At 36.7% G+C, this 20,098-nt stretch overlaps 1 protein-coding gene and 1 long non-coding RNA gene across 2 annotated transcripts; one reads left to right on the top strand and one right to left on the bottom strand.

Annotated features, from left to right (window-relative positions):
* Positions 1-3,663: 3,663 nt before the first annotated feature.
* Positions 3,664-7,073, bottom strand: LOC144967972 (uncharacterized). Its single transcript, XR_013644490.1, has 3 exons — positions 6,833-7,073; positions 5,700-5,879; positions 3,664-5,370 (listed from the first exon to the last, which is right to left on the bottom strand). It is a non-coding gene; the product is annotated as an uncharacterized LOC144967972 (long non-coding RNA).
* A 971-nt stretch (positions 7,074-8,044) lies between these two features.
* On the top strand, positions 8,045-19,487 carry LOC144969275 (uncharacterized). Its single transcript, XM_078908387.1, has 5 exons — positions 8,045-8,080; positions 13,331-13,549; positions 14,968-15,237; positions 17,327-17,755; positions 18,409-19,487. Exons 2-5 carry the CDS (start codon positions 13,342-13,344, stop codon positions 18,885-18,887), a joined length of 1,386 nt encoding a protein of 461 aa, XP_078764513.1. The 5' UTR covers positions 8,045-8,080; positions 13,331-13,341; the 3' UTR covers positions 18,888-19,487.
* The last annotated feature ends 611 nt before the right edge of the window (positions 19,488-20,098 follow it).

Raw genomic sequence — 20,098 nt, 5'->3', positions numbered from 1 at the left:
AGTTATGGTAGAACATCAGTTTCTGCAAAGAATCTCCCAGTTGGAACAATTTTTGACTCTTGTCTCTGAAGATAAAGACTGACATTGTCGACATGACTGACTTAATACAGACAAATCCCCATTCTAACCCTCTTTCTGACTTTTCAGAGACACCAGACATTGTAAATGCACGTACTGACCAGAGACCACAGACATTATAAATACACACTCTGCCCAGACAGAGACCACAGAAGTTATGGACACACAGACTGACCAGACAGAGACCGCAGACGTTATGGACACACAAACTGACCAGACAGAGAGACCACAGACGTTATGGACGCACAGACTGACCAGACAGGGACTCCAGATAACAGAGACATGCGACCATAAAGATGCCCTTGACACAACAGAGACAGTTAGACTGCGAAATTTTTCAAATGTGACTCTACACAGGAAATTTCATACAGAATTCCCTTAATACCTTTACTCATTGTCCATTCGTAAAATTTATTTTCATGTAATAAACCACCAAAAAAGTAAATTTTTAACGTGGGTGGGGGCTGTCACGTTACTGTAGAACGAGCTTAAGTCTCAATGGGATATTAGCTTTAGGCAACCACAAGTTGGTATTTTTCAAACCTGTTGCTATGCTATCTTGTAATGACAACGTCTCTCAGTCGCCAAACGTCACTAGCTATCCTTCACATAATGCAGGGTTGATTGTGTGAAGTACGTTTGGGGCCGGAAGATAGCAAGGCATAGTGCAGGCTACTGTACTGTGTCAGTCCGTGAACGGGTGACCAATTCATAGTACAGAGAAGGCAAATCTGTTCCTATATGTCCCAATAAAAATATAACACAGAGAAGGCCGAAACTGTGTTATACAGGTCGGTACAGAATAAAACAAATATAACACAGGAGACCAAACACTGTGTTGTAGAATATCAAAATTTCAAAGGTGGTCGGTCAGTGACGAAATAAAAAGGGACATTATAAGTCGTAATATCACATCCCAATAAAAGAGTGTGATAGTAAAAAGGTGCCCGTTAACAATTGAGTCGGTCAAGTCTCTATCCAGATTCAAAAGGATAGTGCAAAGTCCTGTATGTAAAACAAATTTGAGAAGCATGGTTGTTCTCAATACTTGTTGGGTCGTGATCGGTATAGAGTGAAGTAGTGTTCATGATACACATCAGAGCAATGCTGTGTCAAGATTACAGAGGAGCAAGAAGACAAGATTTGTTTGTGTGTCTTTATATGTTACGGAATAGGTACATTTTGGTTGTCAAAACTTTCATTTATATTTTGACATTTTCTTGATCTTTTAAAATAAAATTATAATTTAATTTAATCAACAGACTTGTTTAATAATTTAAAGAGATACTTTTGTGGGACCTTTTGTAAAATCATTAGTCCGATTGTAGTTGTAAATCTCTTTATATTCTAATGTCATAAAATCAGTGACACCACTGAATTCCTACCAGCGCTTTTACTCACTGAGTCCCTACCACCAGCGCTATTACTCACCCAGTCCCTACCACCTAGGCGGGGTTCCTGACCTCCCATAGTGGGCAGGGGGTTCATACTGTGTCTTCTATCCCCTTATATCTGTTTTCCAACATGCTTTCTGTCTTTGTCTTGGAATGAGATTACTTGGTTTTGTCCTGGTCCTGGCTGAGAGGGAAGCAGTCGAATGTATAGTTAGTTTTGGGAGATGATATTTTTTTCATTGGAAATCATCTCTCTGTTATGTACTGTATTATGTTTTATTTACATATTATATTTGATTTGTTAACATTTGAGTGTATTCCTCTTAGTCGGGACCTGTGCTTGTGTCTGGATGAGACTTTTAGATGATCTTAAACTAAGTACTTTGATGGTGTGCTCTTGGTATCTACATCTGTTTCCCATTTGAACAAATTCCCCTTTGTCTTACCTTTTCTTGGGTGCTTTAATTGAATTCTATAACTTTTTACTATCCCATTTCTTCCTTTTACTGGCGCTGATATGACCTTGATGTGTTGCAAGCGCCGTAAAACCCTCAAAAACAAACAAACAAACAGTCCCTACCAGCAGCGCTTTTACTCATTGAGTCATAGAGCTTTTACTCACCGAGTCCCTACCACCAGCGCTTTTACTCACTGAGTCATAGAGCTTTTACTCACCGAGTCCCTACCACCAGTGCTATAACTCACCGAGTCCCTACCACCAGCGCTTTTACTCACCGAGTCCCTACCACCAGCGCTTTTACTCGAGTCATAGAGCTTTTACTCACCGAGTCCCTACCACCAGCGCTATAACTCACCAAGTCCCTACGACCAGCGCTTTTACTCATTGAGTCATAGAGCTTTTACTCACCGAGTCCCTACCACCAGCGCTATAATTCACCGAGTCCCTACCCAACGCTTTTACTCTTCGAGTCCCTACCACCAGCGCTTTTACTCGCCGAGTCCCTACCACCAGCGCTATAACTCACAGAGTCCCTACCCAGCGCTTTTACTCTTCGAGTCCCTTCCACCAGCGCTTTTACTCACTGAGTCATAGAGCTTTACTCACTGAGTCCCTACCACCAGTGCTTTTAATCTTCCGAGTCCCTACCACCAGCGCTTTTACTCACTGTCACTGTCCCTACCACCAGTGCTATTACCGAGTTATAGAGCTTTTACTCACTGAGTCCCTACCACCAGTGCTATAACTCACCGAGTCCCTACCACCAGCGCTTTTACTCACTGACACTGTCCCTACCACCAGTGCTATTACTGAGTTATAGAGCTTTTACTCACCGAGTCCCTACCACCAGCGCTATAACTCACAGAGTCCCTACCCAGCGCTTTTACTCTTCGAGTCCCTACCACCAGCGCTTTTACTCACCGAGTCCTTACCACCAGCGCTATAACTCACCGAGTCCCTACCACCAGCGCTTTTACTCACTGAGTCATAGAGCTTTTACTCACTGAGTCCCTACGACCAGCGCTATTACTCACTGAGCCCCTTCCACCAGCGCTTTTACTCACCGAGTCCCTACCACCAGCGCTATTACAAAGTCATAGAGCTTTTACTCACTGAGCACCTACGACCAGCGTTATTACTCACCGAGTCCCTACCACCAGCGCTATTACTCAGCGAGTCATAGAGCTTTTACTCATCGAGTCCCTACGACCAGCGCTTTTACTCACTGAGTCCCTACCACCAGCGCTTTTACTCGTTGAATCCCTATCACAAGCACTTTTACTCGCCGAGTTCCTACCACATGGCTATTACTGAGTCCCTAACACCAGCGCTAATACTATTAGCCACCAAATCCCTACCACCAGGGGGGACAATATAAGCTCAAATTAGACCCCAAAAATTCTTACAGTGATGCAGAAAAAAACAACGAACAGATCTCTCAAATTTACACAAAATGTTTCTTACAACAAGATGGATAGGTTTAGCAATAGTCTTGAAAATAAATTTTTCAGAATTTTTTTTCGATTTCTTAGTGAAAATTTGGTGTGACTGACATGACAGGAAAAAAAAATTGATTTAAAAATTCATAAAACTGCTAAATTTTTGTTTAGCCCAAAACCCAACCATCATGATGCAAAACACATCATAAGAAAAATTCTGACCAAATTTGAAGACAATCTGATGGGAAACAATCCAGATGTGAATGTTAGAAAATCAGAGAATGACGCACAATGAAATTTTGAGAAAATGAAAAATTTGTCTTTAATTTGATAATAAAGCTAATTATGCAGACAAAGGCCAACATTCATCAAGTATAACCAATATGGAACAAGAAAACAGTAATATTTTATAAATTGATCAAATTCTGAAAAAAATTATAAACGATTCGCTAACCCATACCTCTAAGAAAAAAAATTGCGAAATAATTTAATATCTGCTGTTATTCACCAAAAAATTACTTTAGTGGTCAAATATGCTTTATAGTTCTAAAATTCTTTAATTATATCTCATGAACGAATAATGTAATGTATAATTTGATGCTAAACACCAAAAATAACTGAATTAAAAAAAACAACTTTTTTAAGGGGCAACATAAGCTAAAATTAGACGTAAAACCCTAAAATTTCTAACATAGATGCACCAAAAACTAGCATATAAATTTCTTTCAAATTTAAACACAATGTTTCTTTCATAAATAGCTATATCATGAAAACTCTTGGAATAATTTTTTAGAATTTTTATTTGATTTCAACTGAAAATTTAGCGCGGATCGACAGGAACAAATGAATTTTAAAATTTATAAAATTGCTAAATTTTAATTTACCCCCAAACACTTACATCATGATGTTTTTTTTTTTGTTTGTTTGTTGCTTTAGGTCTCTTCCAACACAATTGAGGTTATATGAGAGACTGCTGAAACAAAAAAACAAGCAATCTAACAAAAATAGTACAAATGTCAATCAAAATCATAACCTAAAGATATCATAAGCTAAATTATAAATAACCAAGAACAAACAGGCAGAGGATTTACAGGAAAAAAAATATCCCCTGTCAAAAATACAATCACAAACCAAAGAAGCAGGATAGGCTAGTAAAGAGAAGAAGAAACGACATCACTATCGGATCGTACACCCATGCGAACATCATAGGTATATGATTCAAGGGTGATGCTCCCATCCAACCACCTGCACATCATGATGTAAAACACATCATAGAGAAAAGATTCTGAATAAATTTGAAGATAATTTAAAGGAAAATGATTGAGGTAGGATTGCTAGAAAATCAGACAAATGCCATAAAACAGACATTTGAGAAAGCGCAAGCTTTTTCTATAATTTGACATAAAGTTAAAAGGCTGATTTTGCAGACAACTAAAAGAAATGATCCATCAAACTTTCAAAATATGACCGTAATAGGACAAGAAAACGAAAATTTTGTAGATTGATCTAAGTCTAAAAAAAATTATAATCGGTTCACTAACCCATACCCCTTAGATAAAAAAAAATGCTGTAAAATTGATTTTTTTACGCCCAGAGATAAAATAATTTTGTGGTCAAATATGATGTCATACCTTATGAATTCATCATTATAATCACAAAACCTAATTATTTACTGTATACAATAGGTTATACAGATGATTTCTAGATATATTAAATGATTTTTCAAAATATGATATGGCACGCTATCCTCATTTTTCATTTTTTTATTCTACTTGAGAAACAAGTCGTATAAAATTAGATATCTAGTCAAGTTGAACTGCAAAATCAATTCTATTTTAGACAATAAAACAGTTAAATAGTGCACTAGCTCTGAATAAAAAGCAATTTGCTTTCCCAAACCCTTGGAATAAAAATCTCTTTCGCCTCAATACAGAAAAAGTCAACACTACTTGTTTGCCACCACTTTTTTTGTAGTTCCACAAAGAGGGTTGATCCTGCTCTGGATGGAAAAATTGAAATAAAAAGAGACACATTTCATTAGCAATTTTTGGAAATGGCATTATTGTCATAAAATGCATTTGTTAAAGACATAGCGATTTTTAAAAAATGATCATTATTCACACCAACACACTTGAAATTTCATTGGTTTTACATCCATAGAACAAAACTCTTGGCAACAAACTATAGTCTGTCGTTAAGTTAATACATTCAGTAGTAATTCAATTCAAATGATGCTTTGCCATTTTCATTTAGAAAAATGAGCATTTATTTTATTGATCACCAATAAAAAATGTAAAGGCGCAATGGAGATTTGAAAACATTACTAACCATTGTCAAAAAGTGCATGCAGACACTCTGGTCTGCTGGCCCAGATGATGGTTTGCTGATTGATGAGTTTTGCCACAGGCAAAGGTTTGCCTCAACACACCTTGCCAGAATAGCCCTTGAGCCAGCATCTTTATGGATTGTCAGGACACCAGTAACGTCAACAGTGTTCTTTCATGTTAGCTGTCGATGAAAACAAAAAATTAAATTTAATTCACTACAGCAAAATAGGCACATACATGCCAATGCTAAAGTTTATAACAGCAACACTTCGCATGTTGAACGGGACATAACGTCTGTTAGGCGATATTACAATTTCTTCGGACAGAGACAACGCAGTTAACGGCCAAGTACACATTTTACAACTGAGTCCGGTGAGAGAAAGTGAGCAAAGTGCCTTTTCCAAGGGCTCAACTATGCGCCGAGCGAGGCTCGAGCCCAGGACTTTCCGGTCCAAAAGCGAGTGTCATACCACTACGACATAGCCGTACGTAATTTTTAAAAATATAATAAAAATAATCACACTAATATAATTATCTCACATTGTCATCATCATAGGCATTTCAAAACTACTAATAATACTACCACTACAGATATCTTATCATTATAAAATATTACCCTCTCTCTCTCTCTCCATGAACATAACATACAAAACCCAATTTTCCGATATAAAAAAACAGCCCCCCCCCCCCCCCCAAAAAAAAAAAAGTTTTGAAAAAGTATGGACGATGCATGCTGTGTCGGCCATAATAAAGATAATAACAATAACTGAATGAAAAGTATTTTTTAAAGGACCCTGAGCCTGGAATGTCGTGAGTACTCGAAACCTCTTGATCTTGATAAAATTAGCAACCTTTTGACTGGGGATCGAACATTGAAACACCTGGTTTTAATCGCCTGACATGGAAGGCTGATTTAAAATATTTGGGGGGGGGGGGGGAGGGGGAATTAGTATTTTAATTTTTTTTAAAGCCCTGTTATTGTTATTTTTCACAAAATAAAGTAATAAAGTTAAGTAATTCGCGGTAGCGACAAATGTGTCGTCAGCTGATGCACAATCAACAAACACACAACCCCAAAGCATGTTTAGTTATAAAAATAAGAAATGAATTAAAATGTGCATTTCGTATGCTTACCTTGTAAACTGAGTATTCTGTGACTTGAAAAGAGTGAAGAATTACCAAAGTCCGTCAAAATCAACGTAATAATAGATGTGATGAGATGAAGTGGTCACTTTTTGACTTCCAGATAATTCATTGTATATTGCAGTTCTATCCGTATAAAATGTTATATTTTTAGTAATTACGCAAATTCTATTTTTAGTAAGAGTACAAATAAGCTCTGGCGTTATTTGCAGTGGTAGTACAAATAAGCGTAGCCATTATAAATAAAGCTTATATAATCATCAATGGACTTTGTGTTATATGTGTAGTCATATTGTTGTACATGAACTAAAGTTAATTCTCTTCAATATATATATGGAAGATGCCAGTCGGAATTGTTCATAATAAAATTATGTGCCGGGTATTTTTTATTGATGCTTTCTAGTTAAATCACAATTTATTTATTTATTTATCTATTTATTTATTTATTTATGTATTTATTTATCTATTTATATATTTATTTATTTATTTATTTATTTATTTATTTATTTATTCATTTATTTATCGATTTATTTATCTATCTATCTATTTGTTTATCTACTGTAAATGTCAACAATGAAGAATAATGAACATTATATTAGGATTGACAAGTATGACATCCACTATGCTGACATTCAGACAAGGTCACGCCTACTGCAAAGGTAGGGCTTTTGTAACCAAAATACAAAGACATTACTAATAAAACAATCTGACAAGTCATGATTCAACTTAATAAATGGAATCATAAAACTATACTATAGGAGTTAATTCCTATATTTATTTATTTTTTAATTTCTTTTTTTTTTTAATGTGGGAGAAGGGAAGGGGGTTGGGGGGGGGGGGGGCGTATTGAACAGACAATAGAAATGACTTGCTATTCTTTCGAGAGATCTTTTGTTAATTGTAATTGTACCAGTTCAAATTGCTAGACGGACAGAGGGGTTAAAAACAAACAAACAAACAAACAAACACACACACAAACACACACACACACCACACCACACAAACACATTAAAACAAAACAAAAACAAAAAATCAAAATCGTCCCGTATTCGAAAAGTTTGTGTGTGTGTGTGTGTGTGTGTGTGTGTGTGTGTGTGTGTTTGTGTGTGCCTGTGCGTGTGTGTGGATCGAGTGTTCTGCCAACTGACAATTGTTTAAATTATTGGAAAAATATTATGTGTCGGGTCAGTGATTCATGGGGTTTCAAATATCCCAGCCCATTCCAGTTTTTGTCCGTAGGTAAGACATATTCCCACGTTATTTACATTAGACTCAGGTATACGTGAGTACCCCGACTATTGAAAGCAACGGATGTCTAATAGAACAATTTGCATGTAACGTTCATGAAAGGGAAGAAAATTACGCAAAACCAATATTTATATTTTAGATGATTTATAATAGTCTATATTGAGATATAAATAAAATGCTACATTTTGAAGACGTCGATGAGAACAACAAATATCTAATATGTAGGGGAATTTATTCGAATCAATAAATTACATCCCACGTCTGAATTTGTTTCAAATGTAGTCTGTGACTAACTATCAACAACTTAAATCAATGCGTAACATCTGTGATCATTCATTGACGCACGGGTTTATAAAATATAATATCGATTCGATTATATTGCAAACATCGAGGCAAGCGTCCACAGAAGTGGCTCCTTTAACGTGTGTTGAAATTAAACGATGAGTGCTTTGTTTCACTAAATAGTCATTAAAAAAACAAACAAACTGTAAAACGGCAGTTGCTGTTGTATCATATCAATTGAAATAGGTGCTTGATTTGGAGGACAAATCAATCGAACTTTAGGCATTGTTCAAGTTGAGTTAATCCGTGTGTTACTCTGGATAGTAACCGCAGCTGTGCGAGTTAAGACAGATAAAAAAATAAACATTTAATAAGGTGTGTTGATATTTTCGAAGTTGATATCTGCGTCAAGAATACTTTGAAAATGAATATTATGCAATACAAGATGACTGAAGTGTTATGAAATTTGTTTTCTTATATTTTAAGAAGTTTTGTAAAGTAACTTTTGAATTCGTCTGTGTTGGAGGTTAGTGGAAAAGTGAAGGTAAGTTGATTGACTTTTAATGTATACGTAAATATAATATTAGTAGCTTTCGCATCGAGTAAAAAAAAATAATTAGAAATTAAAGAAAAAATCACTTCCTAATGGAAAACCTCAATGGATGGAACGACTAATTCTTTCTTACGGTTTCTCAACGTTAACACATCAAACTGCCCTAATCAATGAAGAGAAATGTTGCAAAACCTTGATTTAAACATTATTCTACTGTATCGAATAGACCCCCCCCCCCCCTTTCTTTGGTCAAATTGAGCACCAAACTTCTATTCCACCTCCAACCTTCTATTGAAGTTTGGCCAAAGTGCCCCCCCCCCCCCCCTCGCCCCACCCTTTCTATTTGATACACTAGAGTTCTGGACCATGGTTGTTGGTTTGAGATCCATACTATAAATAGAATACAAAATAGAACAACAATCGAAAACTATCCCCCCCCCCCCCCCCCAAATACGTTCTGTTTATGGAGTAACTAACTTCTGGTTTAACCAGTTAACTGCCGGACTGTGGAAATACACGTATGAAAACATTTGACCAGAAAACTCGTCCTTCAAATTCCGATCGATTTAAATAACACTCATTGCCAAGATGACGTCGTTTAAATAATCGATATTTGAAGGAAGAGTTTTCTGGCCAAGAATATTAAAATACGTGTCTTTCAAGAGCACGGTGGTCAGCTGGTTAAGAGTCTGTAAGGTTTCTGGGTTTTGCTTGGCGTGTACATATATGCAGGTGTGACATCCGAACCAATTTATGGACCTAGTTTAACATTGTTGTAATGGACAATATTTTGGGTCATTTTTTGAGATGTCCATTCCAACAACGAGCCAATAAAGAATTTGGCTATCAGACCTGCAAATAAGTACACGTCGGTTTTGTTGAAACTTAGATATAAATTACCCTCAACAAATTGAAACAAAAAAAGTCGTCTTGATATATTATCATGCCTTTCTCAAAGCACACTGCAAACCGTATGGGCTGCTAATAAAATTTCGTGGAAATATCGTATGATGCGAACGCGACATTAAAATAATTTTGCACTTGATGTGGCGTGAAGCTGGTTTTTTTTTTTTTTTAATGTTGTGTAACACGTCACCTGGGATTCACCAAAAAAAAAAAAACTTTTATTTTACCTGGTCATGTGACATTAACATGGTGAGGCTTTCGGGGCGTGTTGCGAAAAGTGGATATATCTAGCCCTTACAGAACCGCGCAATAAATCTGTGTCAAATATATTATTCCCGCGAAACTTGTCTTCGCAACATACGTGGTTCGGGTAGCTACTATGCCATTTTTATCTCCTCTCTTATCATTGTTAGATATTAAAGACCAGCTACTGCGCGTCATATAATAAGTCGGTATTTTAATGTCCATTATTGGGTTTATCAGTTAAATAACAGACTATATAGCCTGGCGAATCTGAAAGGTGCCGCATGGTTTGTGAACAATGGGTTACAAAAGAAACAGCGGAAGATAGTTAACGTCATAAAAGTATTTCCGGAAAGCGATGTCATGAGTGAGAAGAGTTCAGGCAAACGATTCTGAGATTGCGAGTGTCAGGAATTATGCTTTTAAACTTCACAGTACTGGATTGTTTCATTGGAAAGATCAACTATATCAATGCTGTTTAATTCATAGGTATAGATAGAATGCGCTTGGCCAAGGAGTTCACAACATTGCCATCCGGAAGTATAACGGACCAACACACAAACTCTGTGTAACCATGAACTTTTATAGTCTGGTTAATACAGTTTAGTGAGAACAACTCACAAACGCGGATGGCAAAAACAATAACAAAGGCCTGAGTGACGTCATCTGCATACTATCTATACAATATAGAAGGGACGAAATTGACGTCACTCAACTCTTTGTTATTGTTTTTAGCAAGCCATTTTTATTCACTAAATTCTGTCAACCAGACTATAGAAAGAATGAAGTTAACATCACTCGGGTCTTTGTTATTGTTTTTTGCCAAACACGTTTGAGTAATTCTCAATTATAAACTATATCAGACTATAAACGCTCAAGGTTACTCAGTTTTGCGTGTTGGTCCGTTATACTTCCGGATGGCAATGTTGTGAGCTTCTTAGCCAAGCGCATACTATCTATAAAACTTAAAGGGGAGGGTTATTAGCAATTTACCCAAACGAACAGTTTCAATATAAACGGACAGATTAATAATAGGATTTTCCTGAATATATTTTTTTTGTCGCAAGGCTTGATGATGATTTTTACCGCGCTTAAATTGTAATTTCAAATTAAAATAACGAGATTGTACTGAGCATTCATTTTGCAGTTTTGTGATGCAGGAATTTGGTGATCATTGTGCGTTTGATCATAAAAAGAATAATAAGAACACATATATGGATACATATGGATAAATCGTATCCTTGTTCGCTGTGTTACTACTACTACTACTACTACTACTACTACTACTACTACTACTACTACTACTACTACTACTACTACTACTACTACTACTACGAGGCGACGACGACGACTACTACTACTACGATGACTACTACTACTACTACTACTACTACTACTACTAGTACTACTACTACTGCTACTACTACTATTACTACTACTACTACTACTACTACTACTACTACTACTACTACTACTACTAATAATAATAATAATAATAATAATAATAATGATGATGATGATGATAATAATAATAATAATAATAATGATAATAATAATAATGATAATAATAATAATAATAATAATAATAATAATAATAATAATAATAATAATAATAATAATAATAATAATACTGCTACTATTACTACCACATTTACTACTACTACTACTACTACTACTACTACTACTACTACTACTACTACTACTACTACTACTACTACTACTACTACTACTACTACTTCTATCACAATGCAAGCCGCTTAATTGGAACAGCACCGTTCCGATTAAGCGGCGTCCCATTTAAGCGATTCCTCAATGGGCTCCATAATTAAAAAAGTAGATTTTTGACTAATCGAAACATGGAATTTGTGACACACCTGCACACGTGCTCGGACACATGGTTGGTTGTCGTGAATGTAATAGACTCCTCTCTGATCATTGTTATTGTTTTTATACCGCCAAATGAGTGACTAGCAGCGTGTACAGACAATGTATGAACTTCTTGGTGACTAGTTATCACACGATTTTCTCGATCAAATTATAAACGTTTACATACAGTTTTCTATGTTGGTTCCTTTGATCACGCGGAAGAGCAGTGGGTATCTAACTTTGACACATACAATATTTAGTAAAACCTGTGTAGTTCGCTATGTTTACCAATCACTACCATTGTTTACATTATGACGACTGTCCGAGAGTCATGGTTATCTATTGGATCAACTTATCAAGACTCCACGCTTAAATATTGTATTGGCTTTAATATATGGCATGACAGAGCATCCTTTAGTTTGTTTGTATAAAATATTGTTTTCCTTTTGCGTCATTGAAAATCATACTTATTTAGTTATGATTGCATAGCAAATAACATTGGGTAACCATCTGTTATGGCAACATATTTATGTATGATAATAATCCCATTCTGAAAGCAGGCCAAATCATAAATTGAACACACACGGATAATGTTCCACCGTAAACTACTACACGTTATACAATTTTATTGAACACGGCATGCTTTGTTAAACGCAACTAAGCGATTGCAAAACTACTTGCATTCTCTTGAATCATTGGCTGCTCTTCGAAACGATCAAGAGGATAAAGTATACCGTATTACCCATTAATGATATTACCCCATATAAAGGAGAACTTGGTGATAGACTCGATGCCAGAATTAGTTAAAGGTCCTATTAGTTCCTTTGAAGTCACGAGATGATTCGCGTTAATCTTAATATGTATATTTATCCTTTTGGTTACTTGGACAGGAACATTTCTTAGAATGTTGATGAAACTCTAAAATCGTTCCAATTAACCAGTATGCGTCACGATTAATCTGCATAAAGTATATAGGAATATTCTGTCACAGACAGATCGTTCCAATTAAGCGATTGTTCCGATAAAGTGGTGTTCAAATTACCGACTTCGACTTATTGCTAATACTACAACAACGACAACTACTACTTATAATAATACTAAAACTATGTATATTACCGCAACCGCCGCAATAACTAACTACTACTACTACTACTACTACTACTACTACTACTACTACTACTACTACTACTACTACTACTACTACTACTACTACTACTACTACTACTCCTCCTCTTCCTCCTCCTCCTCCTCCTCCTCCTCCTCCTACTACTACTACTACTACTACTACTACTACTACTACTACTACTACTACTACTACTACTACTACTACTACTACTACTACTACTACTACTAAAGCCTTGATGCAATATTATTATGTTTTACTCTTCCAGCTCCCTTTACAATGGTTCTTAACGTAAAAACCGGGACTTTAGTCATCCTCCTGATAACTCTCGTCCAAAATAGTCAGGCGAAGGGTGATGATGGGGGATGTATGATGCCTGTTGATCACACGGAGAACATATTTAGCCAGGGTGATGTGCGAGCTCCACCTTTACAGAGCATCACAGTCAATGAAATCAACGAATGCACTGCCAAGTGCTGTCAAACAGGTGAATGAATGTTTTAATAAAAATATTGTAGGATGCTCCATCTTCTCTTCCCTTTACAGCCACCTTCATCTATAATTCTATCTTCCTACCTCTTCCCCCTTTCTCTTTCTCCCTCTATACTTTCTCTGCCGCTCCTATCTCTTTAATCACTATATCAACCAATTTAATAGTTATAAATCTATCTATCTATCTATCTATCTATCTATCTATCTATCTATCTATCTATCTATCTATCTATCTATCTATCTATCTATCTATCCATCCATCTATCCATCCATCCATCTATCTATCTATCTATCTATCTATCTATCTATCTATCTATCTATCTATCTATCTATCTATCTATCTATCTATCTATCTATCTATCTCTCTGTCTTTCCGCCTGTTAATCTGCCTACCATAAATAGATTTACATGCAAACTCGTTTACAACAAGTCATTACGTTGTATCATCCATACACTTTTCTATGAATTCTTATTCTACTACATTACTTTACCCCGAAGATAAATCTATTCTCAGCCATTAATCAGTTTGATGCTAGAAGATTCTAGTACAGAAGAAAAAGAGGCGATCTTATACACTTATATAAAACTTGTCCATGATTGTGGAATACATTGATTAAAAACCAATTTCTACATTTTTTGGTTACATTCACACCAGATGATAACTTATAGATATTTATCATGAGATGTTCTACCAATATTCGACAGGACTCATTTATCATGTGTATAGTCAGGACATGGTATGCACTTGAGTTTACTAGAAATAAAAAAAATGCGGAAACAATAAACGCTTTCAAAAATGCAGTTGATAGAGAGCCCCATGCCTAGGACTACGTAATAAGATGAATGCGATTTTTTTACTCCGCTTTTTAATGCTAATGATTAACAAGTACCTATGTAGTGAAAAATAATTCATGCACCAACTTGACCTTTTGTTTGTCTACACGATGTTGTGTACTTTTAACATCCATGCATCAATTTGATATATAAATATGAGTTCTTATAGGGCGCAATATCCACTAAACGTGTCAACATCGCTTTACAAAGGACCAATAGCAACACGTTACAAAGAGAACTAGACACGACGCCTATTAGGCGATATTACAATGTTTTTTTTTCCGACAGGGACAACGCTATTAACGTACTCATTTTACACATGAGGACGGTGAACTAATGTAAGTAAAGAGCCTTTTCCAAGGACTCAACTATGCGCTGAGCGATGCTCGAACCCAGGACCTTCCGTTCCGAAAGCGAGTGTCATACCACAAGACCGCACAGCCGCAAAACTATTATATATTTATAACTGCAAAAATAATAGGGTATTTAATGATCTTTTGACCTATGTAACCCTTAATGATTACGATATGATATAACATGATATAATATATAATCTCCCGATTTCCAATACTATTGCAGATCGATGTAATGTGGTCGTTCACCATGGGAAATTTAATGAAAAGAACATCCCAGGGAATGACACCAGCAATTGTGTTTTGTACGCCTGCCACCCAACCACGACGTGCAGCTTTCACAAGGAAGACGGGGTCCATATCTACATCAATAAAAAGGATTATGTGGATTCCGATGATGCTGGTAATAACGATGGCGATCGTTCCACGACTAATTCTGCATCAACAGCTACAACGCCCGTTGTTAAAACTACAACACCGTTGGCAAAATCTGAAGGTATGGGGAGCAAATCATGATACTTTTTTGTGACTAAAAGGTACTTAACTGTATCGAATAGACCCCCGTGTCTATTTTTTTCAGAAATTTTTTGTGAGGCTATGTGGCTCGCTTTCGGATCGGAAGGTCCTGGGTTCGAGCCTCGCTTGGCGCATAGTTGAGTCCTTGGAGAAAAGTCTTTACTAACATTCTCTCATCGTATTCAGGTGTAAAATGAGTACCTGGCCGTTAAGAGCGTTGTATATGTCCGAAAAAAAATTGTATTATCGCCTAACAGGCGTCATGTCATGTCTTAAATGTTAAGTGTTGTTGTTGACCAGGGACCCCATGTAAAGCGCTTTGAGCACATTTAGTGGATTGTGCCCTATATAAAAGCTCAATTAAGAATTTTTGCGCAACCCCCTCCCTGAAGTTTATTCGCATCCCCCCTCCCCCCCCCCCCTCCTCCCTTTCAATTAAATTTCAGTTCACGAAACGTGGAAATGTGCCGGTGGAAAAGATAGAGATGATCTATATGCTGTCGCTCTTATTTTACTAGCAGTATATTTGTTTGAAAGAATACCATTTAATACATCATATCTCGAATTGCCTAAATTAAATTTGAAAATGCCCAAAATGCGCATCCCCTCAACTTCTATGGATTGATCAAATTGCGCCCCCCCCCCCCTCCCCTTCTTTGGTAAAATTTTACCACCCCCCCCCCCTCCCTTCTTCTATTTCAACCCCCCCCCCCCCCACCCCCCCCCCCTCTTTATTGAAGTTTGCCAAGCCCCCCCCCCCCCCCTCTTCTATTACTACCACCCCCCCACCCTTTCTATTTGATACACTAGCTTGTTATTTAAATGCAATTTTGCTGTCTAATTCAGTCACTTGATTGGTGACAAAGTAATAATTATTGTAAGGGCGGAAACAGGACTGTCATCTAAGCGTCGTCAGTTTAAAATGGGGAGGTCTCTCATGTGTGACAAGTGCGTCAACTTTTTTATTTTTTTTATTAAAACAATACCAATCCGTTAAGCAATCTTTTAAAATTTTATGCGTAGCTGGCAATTTAAGTCAATGAAAAAAATACATCTTTTAATATTTCGATCTGTATTTAGGTTATGAGAATGAATACAATTTCTAAAAGTTAAATAAAAAAAATGCAACTATATTTTTATATTTCTGATTATTATAATTTTAACCAGTAAACTGCCGTACTCTGAAAAAAAAACACGTATTAAAAATTTGGCCAGAAAACTCGTCCTTCAAATATGGATCGATTTAATTGGCCTTCATCTTGGCAAAATCTATCAAACTTAGGACTTCACGCAGTCCCATGTTTGAAAGCTTTTGCCAAGACGAGGCTCATTTCAATCGATCGATATTTGAAGGCGAGATTTGTGGCCAAATTTTTAAATACGAATTTTTCAAAAGCATGGCAGTTAACTTGTTAAAGTTATGATGATGAGAAATATAAAAATTTTGCTGTTTTTCGGTTGCTTTAAAAAAAACCAAAACTTTTAGAAATTATATTCATTCTCATAACCTAAATGCAAATCGAAATGTTAAAAGATGTATTTTTTCATTGACTTAAATTGCCAGTAACGCCTACAATTTTAAAAGATTGCTAAACGGATTGGTATTGTTTTGATAAAAAAAAAACAAGTTTGACACACTTGTCACACACGAGAAACCTCCCCTTTTTAAGCTGACGACGCTTAGATGACAGTCCTGTTTCCGCCCTTATAATTATTACTTTGTTACCACTTTTTGGAATCAGGTTCAATCTTATATTACCACACATGCGGTGAAGTATGTATCTCCAATCCTCGTATTGTCATTCTCTCTGTCTGGTATTTCAACTGTCAGAAACAATGCTAAGTAACTATTGCGCTTAGCCAAAAGTTCGCCAGCCGGATATAACGTACAAAAACACAAAACTGTGTATAACCTTGAACGTGTATAGTCTGATTGATATAATTTAGTGAGAACTACTCATAGAAATGAATGACTAAATACAATAACAAAGACCTGAGTGACGTCAATTTCGTTCCATCTATCTATATTATTATGACTAGACAAAACTGATTAACTCTTTCATTTCCAGGGGATTCAGGCAAAAATAAAGTAAATAGCACCAAACTGTCGACGTCAACACCTAAACCGCCTACACTTCCACCACCACCTCTAACAGCAGAACTTGCACCTACAACAATCGCTCAAAACACGGATACAGCAGGCCAGATCAATGCAAACGCGCCCACTTTTCCGTCAGAGACAACCGCATCCATGAACAAAACATCTGAGATGTTCTCAACATTCAGTCCAACGCATTCTGTAACAACCACAGAAAATGATGTCACCAAGACAACCCCACCTTCAAAACATACAACACCCTTCTCCCAAATCAATCCAACAAGGTTAACTACGATCAATACAACGTTGAGTGTTGGACCTGTAACAAATGATGTCACAACTCGGCCTGCAACAATGAGCCATTCCGTAACACAAGAAGCTAATCTAACATCTGACTCAGGTGAGCTATGCAAGCAAAAGCAGACTCTCAAGAGCAATAATTGGCAGAGCTTAAGGGGGTTTACATTTCTGCAAATATGTGCAAATGGTATATTCATTATATCATTTGAGTATTCCCAATTTATCCATCTGTCTTGGGATATCGGTAAAAATTACATTATTGTTTTTACAATTTTAAAACGAAAACATAATAAAAAGGACAATGGAATTAGTTGGGTTTTCTTTTTACTATATATCTAGACTAGTATTGGATTCTTATCGACGTGGTAATAAGTTCACGTCGATTCTTAGCGGTATAGCCTACAATTGTCTGCCAAACTAATCCCATCATCCCTTGAATTTTGTATTTATTAACCTTTCAAGGGCCATATCAAAACGATCAAATTTTTGTAAATAGATGCTTCAGTTTCGACACTCCTCTGGGATCAACATGACATATCTCAAATAAAACCTGACAAGAATCACCATTCATTGCAAGGTCCATAATATACAAATCTACTCATTTTGTGGTTTATAAAAACGGAATAGTTTGCCAAATAGAATTAGCATAGTAAAAAAAAAAACCCCACGAAGCATCATGAGCATGAAGTAACCACATCATTTAATCTATTTATATACTATTGTTTATATCATTTTTTCTTCTCTATCTTAAAGCTCCTCCGCCGTCCGAAAAGGTGCCTAAAGATGAGGATGTTGGAAATGCCACTACCACTCCGACAGTTACTACGATGACAACACCAACAAAATTATCATCAACTACAATTCCCAACAAACAAGATACGACTCAAACTGCTGTCATACATAACGGCAATTTGTCTACAACACAACCATCGAACTTATCATCGTCTAATTATACATCTGTCAAAGATACTTCTATAATTAATAACACATTTGTTTCGTTTACTACCGACGCTCCGCCATCATTGAATTCGTCACTAATAAATGCGACAGAAGAGTCACCAGTTTCTGACGAAAGAGCCGAAACAATTAACATTCTTCTCATTTGTTCTGTATCGTTCGGTTGTGTCTTTTTGCTGGCAACAGTTGGAGTTTTAGGAAAGAGAATTTACGAAGGGTACAGAAAGAGACATTACTCAAGGCTAGATTATCTTATAAATGGCATGTATAATTAGGTGATTGAGTGGGAATGTGTCCAACTATAAGCATTGGGTTAAGGCAGTTTCTTTACCTTGACTACAGTAGGAACAGGCAACATGAGAGGAATGAAAGTGCTCTGATGATTATCAACATAGCCTTAGTCAATTTCATGATCTTGAAGACGATCGCTCTTCAAACAAATCAATCACATTGCTGCCTACCAGTTGCTGTTTACTTAGTTGGCCTCTCTCCTCATCCTCCTCCTCATCATCATCATCATCATCATCATCATCATCATCCTCATCGTCATCATCGCCACCACCACCATCCTCCTCCTCCCCTTCCTCCTCCTCCTCCCCTTCCACCACCTCCTCCTCTTCCTCCTCCTCCTCCTCCTCCTCCTCCTCCTCCTCCTCATCATCATCATCATCATCATCATTCTCACCGTCATCATCACCACCACCACTATCCTCCTCCTTCCCCTCCTCTTCCTCATCCTACTCCTCCTCCTCCTCCTCATCATCATCATCATCATCATCCTCATCGTCTTCATCACCACCACCACCATCCTCCTCATTCCCCTCCTCCTCCTCCTCTCCTCCTCCTCATCCTCCTCCTCATCATCATCATCATCATCACCACAACCGCTACCACCACCACCTACACCACCACCACCACCATCATCATCATCATCATTATTCTTCTCTTCTTCTTCTTCTTCTTCTCTTCTTCTTCTTCTTCCTTCTTTTCTTCTTCTTCTCTTCTCTTCTTCTTCTTCTTCTTCTTCTTCTTCTTCTTCTTCTTCTTCTTCTTCTTCTTCTTCTTCTTCTTCTTCTTCTTCTTCTTCTTCTTCTTCTTCTTCTTCTTCTTTTCTTCTTTCTTCTTCTCTTCTTCTTCTTCTTCTTCTTCTTCTTCTTCTCTTCTTCTTCTTCTTCTTTTCTTCTTCTTCTTCTTCTTCTTCTTCTTTCTTTTTCTTCTTCTTTCTTCTTCTTCTTCTTCTTCTTCTTCTTCTTCTTCTTCTTCTTCTTCTTCTTCTTCTTCTTCTTCTTCTTCTTCTTCTTCTTCTTCTTCTTCTTCTTCTTCTTCTTTTCTTCTTCTTTTTCTTCTTCCTCTTCTTCTTCTTCTTCTTTTTCTTCTTCATCTCCGTCTTCTTTTTTTTCGTCTTCGTCACAATTACAAACAACGTCGACACCATCTTCATCCTCATCATCGTTGAGTCAAAAGGTTGTGATCTCTAACAAATCGG

Source organism: Berghia stephanieae, chromosome 3, assembly GCF_034508935.2.
Source record: "Berghia stephanieae isolate SIO BIC M18660-M18661 chromosome 3, UCSD_Bste_1.3, whole genome shotgun sequence".
In the NCBI taxonomy this organism is placed as follows: Eukaryota; Metazoa; Mollusca; class Gastropoda; order Nudibranchia; family Aeolidiidae; genus Berghia; species Berghia stephanieae.
This window is presented reverse-complemented; position numbering and strand designations above follow the sequence as displayed.